General features: G+C 30.5%; 1 protein-coding gene across 1 annotated transcript in view; it reads left to right on the forward strand.

Moving 5' to 3' along the window:
• LOC108910944 (orexin receptor type 2-like) overlaps positions 1 to 21,457 on the forward strand; it is a 142,652-nt gene that overhangs the window by 7,496 nt on the left and 113,699 nt on the right. The window contains exon 2 of the mRNA XM_018715727.1: positions 1,267 to 1,409. Within this exon, the coding sequence (XP_018571243.1) occupies positions 1,267 to 1,409 (143 nt within the window). The remainder of the gene's footprint in view (positions 1 to 1,266; positions 1,410 to 21,457) is intronic.

Here is a 21,457-nt window from a genome sequence, read left to right on the forward strand (position 1 = left end):
TGAGATGTGCAGCATTTTTCAATGTGATAACACTATGAATAGACGTTCTGACATTGATAACTTAAGTATCATGTTCACATATTTGTTAAGTATTAATAATAATAATTCTTCTATTAATGACGTTAGTGAATCCAGCTTATAGAAATTATTTTTCAAAATTTAGCGCTAAATTTCACTTTCTTCTTATTTCTAAAATTTACTTGTTCCATGGTTGTCTCAATCATTTTGTTCTGTTTACTTTTTGTGTCAGTAAAATTTTGGTTATGATTCTTTGGTTCAATTATGATTCCATGCTGCCACATGGCTGAGCAAAGTTTTTAAGGTTATACAGTTTTTGTTAAAAAATGTAATTGTAAAGTAATAGTTCAAAATTTTAAACAATTTTAATATGTGTATATGTTAACAATAGGGTTAAGGAAGGTTTTTAACAATAGATTTTCAAGTATCGTACTGTTGTGACTGATGATTCAGATGGATTTTGTTTTAAACTTGGTTAAAAAATTTTTGATTCAAATCTCAATTTTGTAAGTATAAATTAGATTATTACTTGTGGTTGTTATCAATGTATATTCCATTATAGTTTCTCCTGAGGCAGGAATAAATTTGTTCCGAAAGCTCGAGCAATAAAAAAGAGTACACTTAAAAATTTTGGCTTTGACTGCAGACCCGACTTTATTTAGAATTTTGTATATATAATAATTATATAATACATCCTCCGCTCATACTCCACATTGAATTACGCCCTTACTATCTAGTAAACAGCTCGTCATCGATTTATTAGTTCTCATCAGTAAGACCTCATAGGTGAGGCGACCAATGAACGCTTTAGCTAGTTGGATGTCTATTTACCGACATGTTTTGAGTGTGGGCGAGATATAACATAGAAAATATGTGTCATATTTTAAATGTCATTGTCACTTTAGTATTCAATGCTTACTGTTACAAAGCATTACTTTGTACCTGATGGCATATAGTGACCTACTAATCTTTAGGTTATCTGAAAACATTTTTGCACTAGGCGAAAAAACTGTTTAATTGTAAGAATCAAAACTACCCTGGAAGTAAAGCTTTGTGTCCGTAGCAAAAACATTTAAAGATATAACATGTACTTTGCAGGTTGTATCTCACCTACACTTAAAACATGTCGATAGCTAAGTCGTTTCACAGTCGTCTTACCTATGGCATACTGATACATTCGAAACTAGCGATGCTGCTGACGAATGGAAAATAAATAGCAATATTTTTTACATTATTTTTTTGTTTCAGTGTGACGAATTACTTTCTAGTCAGTTTATCGGTGGCAGATTTGTTGGTTACCCTGGTATGTATGCCACTTGCAGCCTGGAGGGCCTACACTACGATATACAACTTTGGCCAATATACGTGTAAAATATCTGCCTATTTTCAATGTAAGTATTGTTTTTTGTATTTGTTGTAATTGGAAATAAGTTGCTTGTGATATACAGGGTGTCCCGAAACTCATGCAACAAAATTTGGTCATAGATTCTTGAGACAAATTTAGGGGACCCGTATTTTTTCTTTTCGCCAACTGGCCTCCTCTTTCGGAGTTACAGCCCTCTGAAATCTGCCCTTAAGAAGTTTTTTTATATCTCAAAACCATGTACGAGAATCACTAAATTTGGTACACAGGGGTTTTATGACATGTGGAATCTCACAGTGCGACGCTTTTTGGCGAGAAACCCGCTTAAGACACTTTTTCGTGGGCCCCCTTGTCTTTAGAACCAGAAAAATTTGGTCGCAAATTATATATTTTTTTAAATTATTAGTTAGCTGGAAAGCTATTGAATTTAGAAACTTTTTTGTCTCTCGATCTTTGTTTCGTAAAACGCAATGTTTTTGAGGAAAATGGCGAATCACGATATGCAATCGATCACATTTTAACATTTTTCTCGAAACATTGCGTTTTACGAAAAAAGTATAAAGAGACAAAAAGTTTCTAAATTTAATGGCTTTCTAGTGGACTGATAATTTTTAAGAAATTTAAATATGCGACCAAATTTTTTTGGCTCCAAAGACAAGGGAGCCCACGAAAAATTGTCTTCAGGGGGTTCCCCGCCAAAAAACGTTGCACCATCAGATTCCTCATGTCATAAAACCCCTGTGTACCAAATTTAGTGATTCTCGTACAACAGGGTTCTGAGATATAAAAAAAATATTATTCTTAGGGGCGGACTTCAGGGGGCTGTAACTCCGAAAGAAGGGGCCACTTGGCAAAAATAAAAAATACGGGTCCCCTAAATTTGTCCTAAGAAATTGTGACCAAAGTTTGTTGCGTGAATTTCGGGACACCCTGTAGGTGTCTACCAAAAATATCAGTTAACTTCGTCATATTTGTATAGAACTACAAGGTGTTTCGTTAGCAATGAAAATAATGGCAAATAGCTAAGATTAAAATAAGATCATTGAGCAGAACATGCCTTGATCAAATGTAGTTCTTTTTCAATCTGCAAGAGGATGTCAGTTTAAAAAATATAATTTTGTCAGTTTTCAAACCATTTTCAATAATTTTAACAAATAAATATGAGAATTCGCTTAATTTTGAATAAAAATGGTAAAAGTGGTCAAAATACACATCCGTTCACATCTCTCCAATTTAATTGAGAATAATGGAAATTTACTTGATATTAAATAAAATTGGTATACCAGTTGAAAGCCAAAAAATAAAATCAGTTTTGTATGTTATGTTAAACTAAAACATTAACAAAATAGATGGAATAGAAAAGTTTTAAAAACTTTATTTAAATACTTCTAGTACTTCACATTTTTAGCTGCTTTAATCAATTTTTTAGCTGCTTTAATCAATTGTTTTCTCTAGGTACCTAATTTCATTGTTTTGATTACCTATCCAAGGCATGTTTACGATAAAAAGAAGCTACTTCACTTAATTTGTAGTCCTTATAGATAATTATTTTATAAACAGTTTACTTTGGAGTTGCTTGACATATTTTTTTTCTTAAGGTTTCTTAATGATATACCCAGTATATGGATGATGTCTGTTACTATAACATTTGATAATTTGGAGAAAATGGTATGATAATAACAAGATTTCAACATTTCAGAATGTGAATACATCGTCTTACAAATTTATCTAATAAAAGTCTCTATCTTTATTAAATAAACAAATCTTAAGTACAAGATTAATATTATATAATATACAGAGTGGCACAAAAGTATGGAAACCCCTGAATAACTCGTCAAGAGTGCATTTTCTTGAAAAATTATAAATACAAAAGTTTTAGGATTTTTCCCTGGCTATTCAATGGCGCCCATGTATTCGACCTTGACCTTGACCTTCAAAGTCATTTCAAGGTCAAAATTGATTTTTCAAATGGGAACTTCTATTGTTCTGCGGATTTGGAAAGAGCAGGAAATTTTACGTTCAAGTATGACGACCATATACTTGACCACGACCTTCAAGGTCACTCCAAGGTCAAAGTTGTTTTGTCAACAGGAACCGCTACTTTTATTGCGGATTTGAAAAGTGCATGAAACTTTACGTTCACATTATCCGCCATCTTGGATTACAAATTTTCAAAAACCGATTTCCGATTCTTAATCAGAAAATTTTTTAAGAATATTGTCCGCCATCTTGGATTGCGAATTTTCAAAAGATTTTCTTAAAATGGCCTTTAAAGACTGGTTCAAAGCCAAGAGCATGATTATGGTCATTGTTCGTACATTTGATTTTTTTGTTTTTTGTAGCTTAACAAAATAAGTTAATGTAAATAAATGACCTTAACTTTGACATGACCTCGAGAGTCATTGTCAAGGTTGTAGTCGAGGTCGCATTTGAAGATAAAATTGCAAATGCGCAATAAAAACTAGCGGTTCCTATTGAAAAAACAACCTTGACCTTGGAGACCATGGTCAAGGTCGTAGTTAAGGACATCGTCGAGGTCATAATTTGAACATAAAGATTCATGCACTTTCCAAATCCGTAATAAAAGATAGCGGTTCCTGTTGAAAAAACAAATTTGACCTTGAAGTGACCTTGAAGGTCCTGGTCAAGGATATGGTCATAGTCATTCTTGACCGTAAAATTTTCTGCTCTTTCCAAATCCGCAATAAAAAATAGGGGTTCCCATTTGAAAAAATAAGGTCAAGGTCAAAGTCGAATACAAGGGCGCCATTGAATAGCCAGGGAAAAATCCTAAAACTTTTGTATTTATCATTTTTCAAGAAAATGCACTCCTGTCGAGTTATTCAGGGGTTCCCATACTTTTGTGCCACCCTGTATAAAGATACTAGAAGCATTTGTAGAGAAATATAGAGAAAATTATTTATTGCAGTTAACCTATACCGGGTGACCACGAGATTACTACCAAGGCTCTAGCTTAGGCACGAAAAAAGATATCGATTTCAAATTTTGGGCATGCGTATCATTAAATATGATGCAAAATTTAATAATAAAAACAACTGACCGTCACTTCCTGTTTGACCGGAAATGCCCTAAACATTTTCATTTCATATGTAACACCCTGTATATTATTTTTGTTTTCAATTCTGCTGAAGAAACTAACACTAAAATATGTATTTTGTCCTATACCTATCTTTGACAGTTTCCGAGAAAATCACGCTTTAAAATGTCAACTGTGTCATTTATCCTTTTGAAAGAAACCAATCGAAGAAAGGGACAAAGTCATATGATATCTTTAACGTATTTTAGAAATACTAAAGTCTGATATCATAAAAATGTCGCACTTCCGACACATCCGGAAAATACCGGAAGTCATCTTTATTAGCAAGTAACTGCAATAATTTTAATGGAATGCCCTACAACTAATTGAGAATTCGTATTCTACAAACAATTTCCAATCATTTTTATGTACACTTCCCTATACCCAAAGTTCGGAGTTTTTGAGATATTAAATGGAAAACGACATAATCAGTCAATGCGTAGATCAGAGGTGCCTAGGAATCTTGCTGTTTCATTTCACGTTTAGTGGTGGTGCTTATTACTTCTTTTTTATGTAAAATGCCAGTTTTTACTCGCGAACATCAAATCGACATGTTACTAGTGTATGGAGAAGCGAGAAAGCTTTAGTACTTGTAAAATAAGTTAAAGATATCATATGACTTTGTCCCTTTCTTCGTTTGTTTTCTTTCAAAAGGATTTTATAAATGACACATTTGACATTTTAAAGCGCGATTTTCTCGGAAACTGCCAAATTAAGGTATAGGACATAATACATATTTTAGTGTTAGTTTCTTTAGCAGAATTGAAAACAAAAATAATATACAGGGTGTTCCATATGAAATAACAAAATTTAGGGCATTTCCGGTCATACAGGAAGTGACGGTCAGTTGTTTTTATGATTAAATTTTGCATCAAATTCAATGATACGCATGCCCAAAATTTGAAATCGATATCTTTTTTCGTGCCTAAGCTAGAGCCTGGGTAGTAATCTTGTGGTCACCCGATATACAAGACATAAGACAATATTACGAGTATTACATAGCAATACTTTATTAACAAAAGAAATTTCACAGTAAATATGTACCTACGATATAAATCAAATCACCTAAAATTTTGTTTTTTGGGGCAATTTCCAGAACGCTACTACGCTACGCTTTTGTAGGTTATACATAAATATACGAGTCGAAGTATACATATAATTGAACAATGATAATTTTTTCGCGCTTACATTTAAATGGTTTGAAATTTATCTATTGAATAATAAACTTTTGACTTTTGCAAGAAGTATCGCCAAACTGTGATGTGGAATACGTTTAAAATATTTAATTGATTTTTATATATAATGTGTCCCAAAATTAAATGCCATAGATATGGTCATGCATTTAAATAATTAAACCCAACAACTTTTGTCTAACAACTTTTTTCGTAAAATCTTAGTTTTTAAGAAAACACATCTTTTTAACTTAACCGTTTTTATTACCCGCGACTAAAACATAACTAATTGTTGCTTTGAATATATTAAACTGGCAAACAATTTTAGATACCTATTTCTCAAATAATTTATAAAAAATTCTTATACGATTGTGGTTGAAAAAAAATATGCGTTATTAATAAATAAATAATAATAAAAAAACAAGAACGTTTCTTCTTAAAATTTATATCAATCTATTAATCTGTCGAACTATAGCAAGTTATGTTGAATAATTCTTAAAATTAATATTTTTATGGCAATAAATATGTATTTTCTAGCTATCTATTGCATCAGGCCATATTTTAAAATTTCGGCTCGGTTTTAAGAAAAAAATATCTGAACTTAATTTAATCGACTAATCGAATCGAATAATATTAATCTACATTACTTTTGAATTCAAAATAATTTTAATTGAAATGCACCAGAGAACAAATAAATATATATTATCTGATGGGAATGACAATATTTTAAAGTATAGTAAACCTCCCAATAACAGAATTAAAATTATTTAATATATTAACATGGAAACTTTTTGCATCTATTCCTGAAGCAGAATATCATCTTCTACTCCGAAAAGACAAACTTACTTTTCTCCAATAGTACTCAAACGGAGACAAGTTTATGCCGCAAAAGGAAAAAATAATGATATATTTAAAAAACTGAGAATTTAATGATCATTTAAGGTACTTAATCTTGGAAGAACATTGAAAATTTGTACAACCGGGAAGGACATGTTTTCCAAGAGCTGTTTCTAAACTAACAAATTCACACATTTATCCATATAATTAAAAAAAAATAAAGGTAAAATCTAATACGCAAGTTTTTATATGTAGGTGTAGTGTTACCAAGTTTAAGTATATGCTTTAGATTTGGAACAATACCTGCAGATGCCACAACTAGGTACAGCTGAATTTGTGGATATGATGGATAAGTTATTTGATCTATAAACTTGTTTAATTTATCTAGTACACAATTCTTTAATGAAACTTTAAAGAATGAAAAGTTCTAAACTTTCTTTTTTAAAGACATTAAGAATAAAATTTTCAGATTGCTTTAAAATAACAGCTAATGGATAACTTACATGTATAACCCAATTTAATGGTTTTTAAAAATCTTTTAAGTATAACATTGTTTCATTCCGTTAGAGAGAATTGTGATAAAGATAAAATATTACTTAAATTAAAACACCGAAACGTATCAAAAAATTATTTTCACATTAAACAAAATTTTTTAGAATATGTGTGCGGAACCATAGGTGCTTAGTATGCCCACCAAATTGAAGAATTATGCGATTCAACCTTACCAAAGATATCAGTTTTTTTAGTTGTCCTGAGGATGTCACAATATATAGTGTGACGAAACGTCGACAAATAAATGTACTCACCATTAATTACTAACAATTAAAAATTAAATTATTTATAACGTTCTAATAGTATCTCTTTTTGTTCAGGAATTTGAAGCTGACTATTTAAAAAGAAATTTAAACATTTAAATATCACTACATTATTTATCCTAAGATTAATAATTAAGTATTGTTATAACATTTTTTCCGTTTGTAGAAAAAATGTTACTTATCGTAGTTATTAATATTTCATATGTACCTGTTTAATTTAGAGTACAAGTCTAAATATTGTGGTAGTACAAATTTGAACTACTATTTCTTTAATTTATAAATATGGATTTCACTTTTAAACTAAAAACATGGCTGCTACTGGCTGAAAAACATGAAAAGCCACTAAATGAAATAAAATTTATTCTCGTCATGATAAACGTATCTAAAAAAAATCGATCCATTTATTTGCTAAACATCATTGGAGTAAAGAAGACGGCATACAAATTACACCATTTTCAGAATGAAATTTGATTAAAATTTTTATGGGTCCCCTTCAATTGTTATCGAAAATATCGATCAATTTCATAACCCCAATAAATCTATTCCTATAAATGCAGTTAATTTGAGCGTCTAATTGAATCCGTTACTGTTTATATTTCTGTGCTTAATAGCGTCGAGAAGTTAATTAAATAAGTCTCATTTTCATACATAAATTAGATTTTTCTTTCCGCTGAATTAACTTCTTTTGGGGGTAATTAAAATTAAGTGAAAGGCCGAGATGAGAGCAGAGCACTGTTCAGTGATATCGCTGGGTTTTACAAATTAGGCAAATTAATTTATGCTGAATTTCCAGTCATTCCATTTCTTAAAGAATAAAATGGCTTTTATTTTCGTATTATGCAAATTATGTTTTCTCGGAAAGTGTAAAATGACAGATTTTCTTTTGATAAAAAATTTAATTATCTAAACTGAACTAAAAAATGAAACCCTTTATTTTTTCTTGATACGACATAATTGATACAATTTATATTAATATTGAACGCAACTGAAGAGCAGTTATTGATATATTCATATTCACTATAATGATATTAAAATATGATTTGTCAACATCACATCAAAGTTTAGATACATCAAATTTTAAATAAACAAGGACGCACAGCCTGAATGTAATAAATAGTATATTTTACAACGAAGGATGAACATGCCCACGTCGCGTTAGTTCCATTTGTTCTTAATATTTCTCAGTATGTTCGCGCTTAATGAAATTTGGGTTAATGACTTAACTAACGGCAAAAATTCAGTAAAATAATTTTCAAATAAATGTCACCCAGGGTCGGAGACACTGAAGGACAGATCATTAAGATCTCTAGAATTTTGACGCCATGGAATATTTTGGAATTTGAAAAAGTGTATTTAATTTCGGGTTGGTACCAACAAAAAATGTGTTCAATTTTACTGAAAAAACTAACCATTTTTTAGTTTTTTTATTTGAAGTACTCTGATCAAATTGATTAAATTCAAAATAATTTTATGTTCATAATCAAAAACTTTTTGTTCTAAATACAACGTAATCATAATTAAAAAAAAAATAAGAACTTCTAATTTTCTGAAAGGTTTTTAATTCCTTTGTAAACAATTTTTTCAGTTGTTTTAATTATTATGTTGTAGGTTTTACACTGTATTTCTATAACCAATTTTTGAAAAACATACCTGAATAGTTTTGAAAATATTTTGTACTTAATATAATATAATACTGTAAATAAAAAATAATAACTCAAAAGTAAGGAATGGCGGGTAGTTTAGAAAGACAGGACAAGATGAAAAATCCGTGTAAAGCTTATAAAATTTATCATTTATAATATTTGTTAGTGTTTTCTATATCAGACGAAGGAATAAAGTTGCTACAAATACTTTAGATGTTTGCCCAACGTAGCTGACATAGGCGCTGTCGTATGTATGAGTGATATTACACTGTTAGCTTTCTCATAAATTTAACTGTTTTTGTATGTAAGGTTTTCTTGTTATTTCGTAATATTTATTACTGGTTATAGTTGAAGGATTTTTTGTTCATCAAATAATGGAAACTTTTACATCTTGCTATTTTATTATAAAACATGTTGACAGTAACTCAAAAGAAGTCAGCTAATTTAACGCCATCTGACATTTTATTGTCATCTAAAATGGCGGAAAAGAAAATAGGTAACAATAAATGACATAAATCTAGTCTTATAGCCAATAAATCCTTATGTCAGGTACATCTCTTCGAGAAGTCTTGAAGTAAAAATGTCACATATTACTTTTGTAATAAAATCTTTATAAGAATACCTACTATAGTCACAGCTTAATACAGCTGGAAGAGTCCGTGTCGGCGCCTTTGATGTGGCGGTCGAGAACCAAGCGAGACGGAATCGTGCTAACTCTCTCAGATTAAGGGGAATTGTTGGGGCTGGATTAAAATAATTTTTATTATTGAAATAAAGTTTAGTTTCTACCTGACAGTACAGTAGTAGGTAATTTTAATAATATGAAATTTGAATTAGAATATTACGTGGTATGACTTTAAAAGTAGAAAATAGGTATTTTAGATAGGTAATAGGTTTTGTACTTGGAGTTAATACGGATTATTAAAAGAAAACTTGAAGAGTAATTAAAATTCCTTGTTGTAAGTTCCTGTTTATTGAGGTAATCCTTAGAGAAGAAAATGGTTAAAATCGCGTTTTTTGCGAACAAAAAATCGTTAATATCTCGAAAACGGTAGATTTTAGAGAAAAGATGCATATAAACATTTTTGTTCTGGATACCCCAAAAAGCCGATAAAAATGTGTTTCGAGCGAAAAAATCGAAAATTACGATTGTTTAAAAAAATTGTTTAAACAATTTTTGACCATTAGTAACGTCTGGCAACATGCGGATATGATTCAAGGGTCATTTTTTTAGAAAGGTTATGAAAAAAAATCGAATGAGAATCATGTTCCTAGCGGGAGCAACGATACAGCCTGGACTAATACTTATACATATTATAAAACATACCTACAATATAATATACAAAAAAATATAATAACATAATATATTGTATTAAAAATATAATCATTACAGATTTCTCCATTATTATAAGTTTATTTCTTGAATATTCCTAAAATTTTGGTTTATAGTTTATAACGTATAATAAATTCTAACCCTTAAATATAACCTAAGTACAAATTCTTTCGGAAAAGAATGACACGGATGACTAAAAGGTATTATTTTAATTAATACAAGAAATGTGCTACAAATTTTATTTTTTGTGGATAATTGTTCAAAATTATCTTGAAATATCTTTTCAGTGTTACAAAAGAGCTCAACAAAGTTATCATTTGGCATTTGCAATTGTCCAAATAAGGTATCTTCATTTTCATTATTATATCAAATAAAAATAAATCAACGAAATTATACGCACGCCTATGATTGCAATGCTTACTTACTCGTTCTTCTTACTCGTTGTCGTTACTCGCCTGAACGAACGCCAAGGGCGTCTTTTCCGCTGGAAGGCGGGGCATAAACGCTGCGCGGCGGAATCGACGCTTACCGTTCCCGCCAAAACAGTTGGGGAGCTGTATAAGCTGTGCTATAGTTCTTTTCATACTTATAGTAAACATGAAAAATTTCAAAGTCTGCCGGTAAGTGTGGTAGGGGAAGAGTAGGGCAAGACAATTTTTAAATGTCCGTAGAAAATAAAAATTATAACAGCTAATTTATTCCACAAATCATAATGCTCTTATCAGGAATACTCATCGAGACAAATTGAATACAAAATTAATGAGAAATAAAGTGATATTAATCAATAATTACATATTAAGTCAGGTATTCAATTTAAAGGTTGCACCGCTTTATCCTATCCTTCCACAAATAAGATCCACTTCTTATTTGTGGAAGAGCGAAATGGGCGGTGACTATTAGACGCCTTCATTATAGCCATCTTTCTCTATCGCACGGATTTCTGTGACATACTTTATCGCTCTCACGTAACGGCCGATCAACCATGGGGACTTTCCGACCCTGTATATGAAAAGAACTCTACATGGATGCATGATACCTAAAGTTAAGTTTTTCATATTGCTCATAGTTCGTTTAATTTTATTTTACTATATTTTCAGGAGCGTTACTTTTTAGTCGCTTTCTTTATTATTTCATTCATATACAACGTGTTAAAGAATTTATGTCAAATATTTTTGCCACATGTCCATTATGTCAAAATGAGGTAAATACACAGATTTGTGTTGAGTAAAATGTAATTTTAAAATCTGACTTACCTCAACATTGCAAGGAGCCACCTTCCTTTTGAAAACTGCTGATTTGCATAGAAGATGTTCCATGTATCCACCATTTGCTTGCACACAAGCCTTAGCGCGACGTATCTAATTCGCTCGCACTTTTCACATATCTCCACAAAAAGAAGTCTAAAGGGGTGAGGCCCGAGGACCAAGGGGGCCATCTAACTAGGCTGCCGCGTCCAATCCAACGATCGGGAAAAGTTTAGAAAGTCGCGCACTCTCCGAAAAAAGTGAGCGGGGGCTCCGTCATGCAGTAACCATATATTTTGCCGGCTATTAAATGTACTCTCGAAAAACAGCACAGCAATCACTGCAACAATGTGTTACAAACTGACTTTAGAATACAGTTCAGCTTCATAAGACACCTACAAACTCGTAAAAAGTGTTACAGAAGTACTCGCCGCTATAAAGTACATGTATTTCAGCAGTTCCAAAACAGTTTCAAACACATTTTTAATTAGCTTTTTTCTCTATGACCTTAATCTTCCGATACAAGTTTATGACATCAGATAACTCAGTTTTTGCTCCTTTTTCTCCACTTTAAATTTTTGAGATAATTTCATTAACACCCTGTAGAAGAAAAATTGTTTTTATTTTAGTTCTTTAAATATATTTAGGTGTATACAAATATGTTCCGTTGAAGGTTTTTACGATGCCACAAATTAACGTAAACAGATGATCTGATAGTCGTGATTAATCTGTTTGGCTGAGTCAATTCTTGACATCTATTATGTATGATTATTTTTTGTGTATAAAAATCATTGCAAATATGTAAACAATATATGTAAATTTCCACAGTTTTTATTTATGTAGATAAACAGCTGCATTTTATTAATTTTTAATATTTTAAAAATTATAATTGTTTCAGATATACTTTTAAATTAGATATTAAAATTATATTGCAACTTGCTCAGAAAATATATAACATGTTATTTAATTAATTCGTATACCTACAATTTATTTTAGACATTATTGCCTAAAACGAATTAGATAGTAAGGCAATTATTAGTTGTTTCTCGGTATACGAGCATGGATGTCTGTTTTTAAAGGAAGATGTCTTGCTAAGGGAAGGCAAATGTTAAAAATATTTATTGTTTTTACTATTTAGATTAATACCTCAAGTCGATAAAATCCACTCGAACTCTACTTTTACTATACCGGTTACTAACATATACCATGGCGCATAGTTACAATAATCGCAAATTATACTGATACGATACTGATATACCATACCATTCCTATACAATAACTTTATTGTCATAAAAGGTAAATAAATGAATAAATAAATAAATAAATATAATATCATAGACTAAAAATTATGTTTCGAGCGTTTATTTTTCCAGGAAAAATCACGAGTGCAANATAAATAAATAAATAAATAAATAAATAAATAAATAAATAAATAAATAAATAAAAACGTAATAGTATGTATTTTTTCTATGAATATATCTACCACTGAATTTGCAGTATTATCTACAGTCCGTAATGTTGTGCATTATTTTGCCTTCAATTAAACAAGGATAAAATCACCAAAACCAAGAAACATCTTTACACTTTAATTTTATAATGCAGAATTGAAAATTCAGGGTATTACAAATTATATATACAAGACGTAAATAACAGAAACCACTTCGTTTTGCTTTATTTTTTTTACTTTTTTGACAAGTTTTTTTTTATTAAAGATAGGTATCATAGAAAAAAAAAAGTATATAAAATGTCCTTCAAAATAAGAGGTTGTAAAGTATTTTTGGATAAAAACTGACTGATATATGGCCGCTCAAACTTAGTAAATTTTTCGATTTTCGTCGTGTTTACCCTTATACGTATTAATTCTCATTTTTTTGCAAAAAAGGAAGGAAATAAGACGTTCAAGGATTTTCATTACATGACTTATTCGAAGAGTCATTAAAAATGAAAAAAACCGCGGGGTGCTATTAAATTAGAGGGTTGAAATTCAATATAGGGGTGAAAATGCACTTTTGAAGTTTTTTAAATATAGCAGGAAAACGAAGCAAAATTTCGGTACAGTTCATAGGAAAAAATTTGTAGAGAATTGAATTTCTCATCGAAATGGCTTATTTAAAAAATTTTATGCAAAAATTCACTAATAAACAATTTTAATTTATTTTTAAAATTAAGATTTTTTTATTTTTTTTTACTTTTTTGACTCTAATTTTTCTTTTTTTAGTAGAAGTAGGCAAAGAAAATTGCTGTACAAAAAAACTAGATGAGAGTCCCTTCAAAATGATGCATTTTCAAAAGTTTTTAGACTAATAATGACTGAGTTATTACCGGTCAAACTTAAATATATTTTAGATTTTCGTCGTTTCTAACATAATAATGATTATAATTCTTATTATTTTTACAACAAATTGGTTCTTTACTTAATAAAAAATTATTTCAAAAGAAATTTGTTAATAAGAAATAAAGATTTTCACAACTTCACAGTCAAGAAAGTAAAATAAAATCAAAAAATCTTATTTTTGCTTTTTTAAAAATTGTTTATTAACGATTTTTTGCATAAAATTTTTAAATAAGCCATTTTCATCCCTATCTTCAATTTCGACCCTCTAATTTAATAGCACCCCACGGTTTTTTCCTTTTTAATGACCCCTTAATGAACAAGTCATGTAATGAAAATTCTTGAAAGTCTTATTTCCTTCCTTTTTTGCAAAAAATGAGAATTAAAACGTATAAGGGTAAACCGACGAAAATCGAAAAATTGGCTAATTGTAAGTTTGAACGGCAGTCAATTTTCATCCAAAAATACTTTACAACTTCTTATTTTAAAGGAAATTTTATCTACTTTTTTTCTATGAAACAATGCCTATACCTATCTTTACTCAAAAAAAGCTGGAGGCAAAAAAGTAAAAAAAAAAAATAAAAAAATCGAAGTTTTTGCTTTTTTCAAATTGTTTATTAACGATTTTTTGCATAAAATTTTCCTCTTAAATTTTTTAAATAAGCCAATTAAATGAGAAATTCAATTCTCTAAGTAATTTTTCCTATGAACTATAGTGAAATTTTGCTTCGTTTTCGAGCTACAATAAAAGAACTGGAATGGGGTGCACTTTCACCCCTATCTCCAATTTCCACCCTCTAATTTAATATAACTCCGCGGTTTTTTCATCTAAAATAACCATTTGAACGATTCATGTAATAAAATATCTTGAACGTCATAGTTTTAAAATCCTATAATAGCCTATAACTACTATCGACCTTTCCTACGTAATTTTACCTAAATTTTTTACTTTTAAAATTAAATGTAATTGTTCTGCATATGCGGGGGTGACGCATCCGAAAACACTACATATGCAGTAGTCCACGAACGTATTAAGTAAAGCAACCGGGTTTTGCAGAACATTTTAAAAACAATTTTAAAAGGTTTTTTACAAAGTTGTATATTTTCCTATAAACTGCAATCAATAAAAATTTGTAGACGTTTACTCTGACACGTAATATTGTTATCTCGTTTTACGAAAGGCTTGGAACTCCATCACCCCATTAAATTGCAATTTTCTCCGTGTATAATAAAGCACAACGTCCGCAGTGTTTGCGACTGATATAAAATAAAAACGCCCCCAATATTAAAATTCTGAGACGCTTCGAGAGAATGACGGTTGCAGAAAAACATTATTGGGAAGTTTGTTAGCTCTTAAAATACGCTCAAACTATGAACTACATAGGAAACAAAAGATAATATTAAATTTCCAAAAAATACTTCAACGTGTTTTGTTCAGTAGCTGACTACTCACACGTGTATTTACGTAAGTCTTTGCATAAAACTGAATATCCAATTACGCTATTGACATATGGGCGTCACGAATTGTGCGCGCCAGACTTCTCCTGGCGGCAATAGAACATTTCAGGATAAGAAGAAAAGTTCCCATAAATACTGAAATTTTGAAATGGAAACTAGGTAACGGCTAATTTTTCGAATAAATTAATTAAATCGTCAATTCATCAATCAAACATCAATTTCCAAAATATTCAGTAGTACAGGGGTTTTATTTAACAATACCTTCAGTAAATAAAAGAAAAAGTCACATCTTTTCAACACTCGCATTGTGTGGGGGTCAGGTTTTACAGTGGAGCAGTTTCCAGAAGTGTATTTTTCAATCTTTTTCGAATTTTTTTTAGATAAGTTCTGGATCACCCTGTATTTATCCGAATTCACCCTATTTGAAATGTCAGAAATATTTTACAAAATATTTCGTAATTTTTTAGTTTCAATACAGTATATTTTGAAAACAAAGCATTTCTGCACGTTCTTTTGTGGGATTTTGATCACCTAAAATATTTTAAATTTGACCAGTGGATCCTGCAATGCTGCATAGATTCCAATATTATTATTCTTTTAGCAATAGCAACATCGTGATCTCGACTTTAACAATGTGAGAAGCCTAGGAAGGGTAAAAAAAAGTCGTATACCGCCTTAGGGAATTCAGTTCTTCACAGTGTTTCAGACTTCGCATACTAAATCGTACCAAAAAATGCGCACTATACAGGGTGGTCCGAATTTTATGCAGGAAACTTCGAGGGCAGACAGATCTCTTTAAAATAATAGGTGTTTGCCTTATAAACATAGGTCTGGAACGGCCTCGTTTTAGAGATACAGGGTTTAGAAGTTGTTAAAAAAAATTGATTTTTTGCTTATATCTCCGGAATCTATTAACCGATTTCAATAAAATTTAGTACAGGTAATGTATGATAGTAGGCCTAATATACATGTAATATGAGCTCTAAAGGTTCAACCAGTGGTGTACAACTGGACAGGGTCACCCCCTTTTTTTAAAAAAACTTACGCCACTGTATTTTTACACGCTATTGCACAAAATACGTAAAAAAGGTAACTTGAATTTTATCCCTAAAGTTCACCGTTCTCAAGTTATTCATACCAACACAATCCCCTTGTAGCAGACCCTTCCAACCGTAATATTATAAGAATATTTGTTTATGCTTAAAAGTAAATGCAATTTGTAAGCATATCAACAAAATTCTTTCACTCGTCGCTTTCATCTTTTTTAATTAAAACTATATTTGGAAAATTGCGACGGAGTAATGAAAGGCACAGAAATGAAATTTTAAGAGTATTTAATTACGATCTTTGGCTAAGTACACGAAGAACGTCTCGGCAACTTGGGGTGAGTAAATCGAAAATTTGAAAAGTTGTACATAAACATGGCAGAAATCCGTACCATTTACAACCTGTGCAAACTTTACTTCCGGGAGCTGCAGAGAGACGCCTGAATTTTTATCAGTGGTTTTTAGAATACTTACTAGAAGTACTTTGGACCGATGAGGCTGCGTTCACAAGGAGAGGGGTAGTGAATTTTCACAATTTGCATATTTGGTCACAAGAAAATCCTCATGAAATTCGGACAAAATCTTTTCAACACGAATTTTCTGTGAAAATATGATCTTTCTTATTGCCACCCCATTTAAATTCCCAGCCATTTCTAAACTTTCTATAAAACCATCTATTTGAATTATTAGAGGATGTTCCATTAAATATAAGACAAAATACTGAATACAAATGGATGGTGCTCCTTGAGGAGAATAATACAAGAAAGGCTTAATGAAAATTATAAGGGGTGATGGATAGGCAGAAGACCAAATATCAGCCATAATGTTGGAGAGGGTCCAGTGTCTCGGCCAGCCAGATCGCCAGATCTAAACCCCCTGGATTTCTATGTTTGGGGTTACCTATCTGAAAAGTAAAGTTTACTCCAATAGATACTAGACTACAACTACTGTAGCGAATAGAACGCAGGTGTAATGAGTTAAAAGAAAATCACCACATGTTATTAACTTCAATTAGTTCCATTAATAGAAGATGTCAGAAATGTATGGATGTGGGTGGTTCGCATTTTGAACAATTGCTGTAAATACGTAACGTTAATTTTGTTTCTTGTTTAGTTGTTGTTGCTTGGTAAATGCATTATTATTATTATTTTGATAAATTATTCTTATTTGTAAAGATTAGGCCTCCAGGGGAAACTAAAACACACCAGGAACACTACCTCACAGGTGATATGGAAGAATTTTGTTGATGTGCTTACAAATTGCATAAACATAAATATGCTTGTAATGTTATGGTTTGAAGTGTCTACCACAAGGGGATTGTATTGGTATGAATAACTTGAAAATGGTGAATCTTAGGGAAAAAATTCAAGTTACCTTTGTTACGTAGTTAGTGCATTAGAATATAAATCCGTTACAATAATTTGTAAAAAATACAATGGCGTAGGTTTTTTTTATAAGGAGGGGGTGACCCTTGTCCAGTTGTACACCACTGGTTGAACCTTTAGGGCTCATATTTTAGGGAATACAAGGTCTACTATCGTACATTATCTGTACCAAATTTTATTGAGATCGGTTAATAGATTCCGGAGATACAAATGAAAAATCAATATTTTTTAACAACTTCAACACCCTGTATCTCTAAAACGAGGCCGTTCCAGACTTATGTTTATAAGGCAAACCCCTATTATTTTAAAGAGAACTATTTGTCCTTAAAGTTTCCTGCATAAAATTCGGACCACCCTGTATATCGGTAAATCGTATTCTTATTTGATTATTTATTTGCTTGCGTTTTTTATTGCAATAAAAATTTAGTTTCTAGAAACTTCAACCCAAATTTTTTGCTACGAATAAATTAAAAATTTAGAATGTAAAGGGAGAGATAAGAAACGCTAAACTTTCTTTACATTTATTTATCTTGAGAAATTTAATAATGTCTGGATATTTATTGCGCACATCTATATTTATGTTTTGTTCTTATCTATATTTACACACGCACCTTCAAGTAGCTAATAAAAAGTAACAGTGTAGCCATCAAGAAAACAAAGCGCTTCTACATATCTTAATTCACTAGACTCACGTAAAAATACTTTTAACAGAAAGGAGACTTCAAGTTGCCCATATAAAAGTAATGTACTTACAAGTAAGCGTATGATCGTGTATTTACAGTTTATGTGCTCTAAGAAAACAAGGCTAAATAATTCTTAGAATGTGAAGAACAAGAGCTATAAACGCGGTTGGTTAAACTAAATAGCATTTTCGAAAACAGTTGTTTTGTGGTATAAAGCTTTATTTTATATAATAAAGTTTCAGTTCATTTAACAATTTATTATTTTTAAAGTTAAGGAGACACAAAAAGGTACAAGTTGAATTCAACAGTACCTAACAAACTTCGCGTATTTTAAAGATTCTTCTACTGTTTATGTAGAAATAGAAAGGCTATTTTCTGCAAACAGTACTCAATATTTTTTTTGATAAAGATATCTAAACATTTAACCAAAAGCAAAAAGAACTACATATAAAGTATATAACCAGTAGAGGCTCTTGACTTTCATACTGGGGAGGACGAAAAAATTTAGGTGCAAAGTACTTGAAGAAAAATTAAATATATTTGGGCAGTTTTATTTTAAGTACTATTGAAATATAGGGAAAATGTGTTTAAGATTATTTTTATAGTGAAAGTACATTCTTTTGTCCGAAATAAACTTTTCGATAACTTATCCATTAAAGTTCAGTATTTCTCGCACCATTGATTTTGTCTATAGATAGCATTACATTTACAACCAATTTAAACTTTTCCAATCTTTTGACAAACACACAAGTAATACGTAAATACCAAAATTTTGCGCTACACCTGAAAAAATTACGTTTAATAAGAAAAAAGCCGTGAATAGCTACTATTTAGTTACGGGTCGGACTAAACTGAGCCCAAACTGTATATAGTAAATATGCTCTACTCCCACTCCGCTTTTCACTGCTGCGCTAATATATCCATGACCACCGTTGTAAACACTTTGCAGGTTTAGGGGCGTACGTATTCAGTGTTTTTCAAGTGAATTTGGCAAGTCGAGTTACATTGACTGCACATTAGAAAAACATTTCCTATTTATGTGTTACATAAGGCTAATCTATTTAATTTTCAAGATAACATTGTAATTTAAATTTTAAACTAAATTAGTCCCCCCCCCCACAAGCCGCTGTATATAACAGAACTGAGACAAATCTATCTGTGACGGTGTGCATGCTTCTTTACTTATTTTAAAATGTGGCCTATAGGTTTGTGATACAAAAGAGATCAATACTTAGAATGATCGAATTTTTCAATTATTTGGTTAAATACATGAAAATTATTTCAAACGCACAGTCTTTAATTTAATACAAAACATATTAAAATATGTATGTACTACGCATTTGATATATAATTTAAGTATGACATCAATTAATAATAAAACGTACAATTCAACTTTTGCAAAACATGTAAGCCTATGATTCATAATCCTCATATTTTAAGAAAATGGTTTTTGTAGAACCTTTTTCCTGAATTATAAATATTTTGTAACGGCTAATTTAATTCATCTTGAAAATAAGATGGAGTAATAGCTTTTTGCTATAATTAATTTTACTACGTGTCGAATATTTTAAACATCACAGTTTTAACAGTTTAGTTTATAGCCATTGATAAATTTATGAGAAAATGTGTAATCCTTTGTTTTCACTGGTTCTTTTCAACTGTTGCACTACTATCAGTCTTCAAACTTTAAGATGATAGGGATCGGCGTAAACAAACGAGAGGTTTAAGGAAATGTCAGTATATGTGTATGATTTGTTTAATAATTGAATTTTTTTAACAAATCGTTTTGTGCTTCTTAAATCATTATAAGAATACTTACTTGTATTCATATTTATCATATTGCTTAATATTTAAATATTATAATGAAACCAAAAATTCATTTTTAAGTTTCAGTATTGTCACTTAATTTGTCATGTAATTGGCAATACATTAATAAAAATTTTTCCCCTTTTGTCTTCATAACGAACTTCTTCACTCACTATTTCACTTTTTGTTTTAGTGATTTCTTAAGTTTATTTATATCTTGAATTTTCGATTGTTTGGTATGATTATATCTTAATCATAAATTGAATTGAAAAGATAATAATAAGTCATTGTATGCACTTGAATTGAGAAAAATCTGTAAAATTAAAGAAATGGCTAAAATAACTGTAAACTTGAAAAAATATTCATAAACCAATATGACCTCAAGTAAAGGCACAATAAAATGAATTGTCTGGCTATGAAAGTATTTTCTTGCAACGATTGTTCATGATTCATTTGGAAATAAGACTTACCATTTCTAACTGATTCTGAAAAATCTGAACATTTTGACGGTGACTCTGGCCGAATAGATGTACGTCGAAGGCATTATTATCCTATAACGAGTGTTATAGGATAATAATGCCTTCGGTGCCTTCAACTTTTAATATCTTACCAGTCCATTATTAAACACATTTTTTTCTGTATTTGTACCTATTGAAATTAATAAACGTTGCTTGTAATTTCTACTATAGAATTGATTTATTCCATAATATTGTGTGTATAATTTGCTTTAGAGCGTCATAGTCATTCATAATACCCTAGAGCGTTATTTTTCATATACTGTAGATAGGTACACAGTAGGATATTAAGAATAATAAGAATAAGCATAATAAATCTTAAGATTAGTTCTGGGTGTCCAATAGTTTCTTGCTGCAGTAAACCTTTTTGTAAAAGCATTGAGAGGTTCACTTGATCTGATTTTTAAAATCGTGTGATATAATGCAAATTCATAAAAGTAATTTCACTTCAATAAATCATTCGAATAAATGGCGAATGCGCCAGTACCGTTTCAATGTCCGCCAATATTTGTTCTTGATTTTAATTTGTTACATATTTCATAATTTTAAATAAAGTAGCTTCTTGCCTCAAATACAGGGTGTTCCAGGAGTTGAAAAAAAAACTGGGAATGTTAAGACATCAAAAAAATTACGACTTTCGGGTGTCTTCGTCAAAGATGTTTCTTGTTTAAAATTATATGATTGATTGTTAACCACATCTTTTCTCAAAA

This window comes from Anoplophora glabripennis, unplaced genomic scaffold, assembly GCF_000390285.2.
Source record: "Anoplophora glabripennis isolate ALB-LARVAE unplaced genomic scaffold, Agla_2.0 scaffold447, whole genome shotgun sequence".
NCBI classification, from domain to species: Eukaryota; Metazoa; Arthropoda; class Insecta; order Coleoptera; family Cerambycidae; genus Anoplophora; species Anoplophora glabripennis.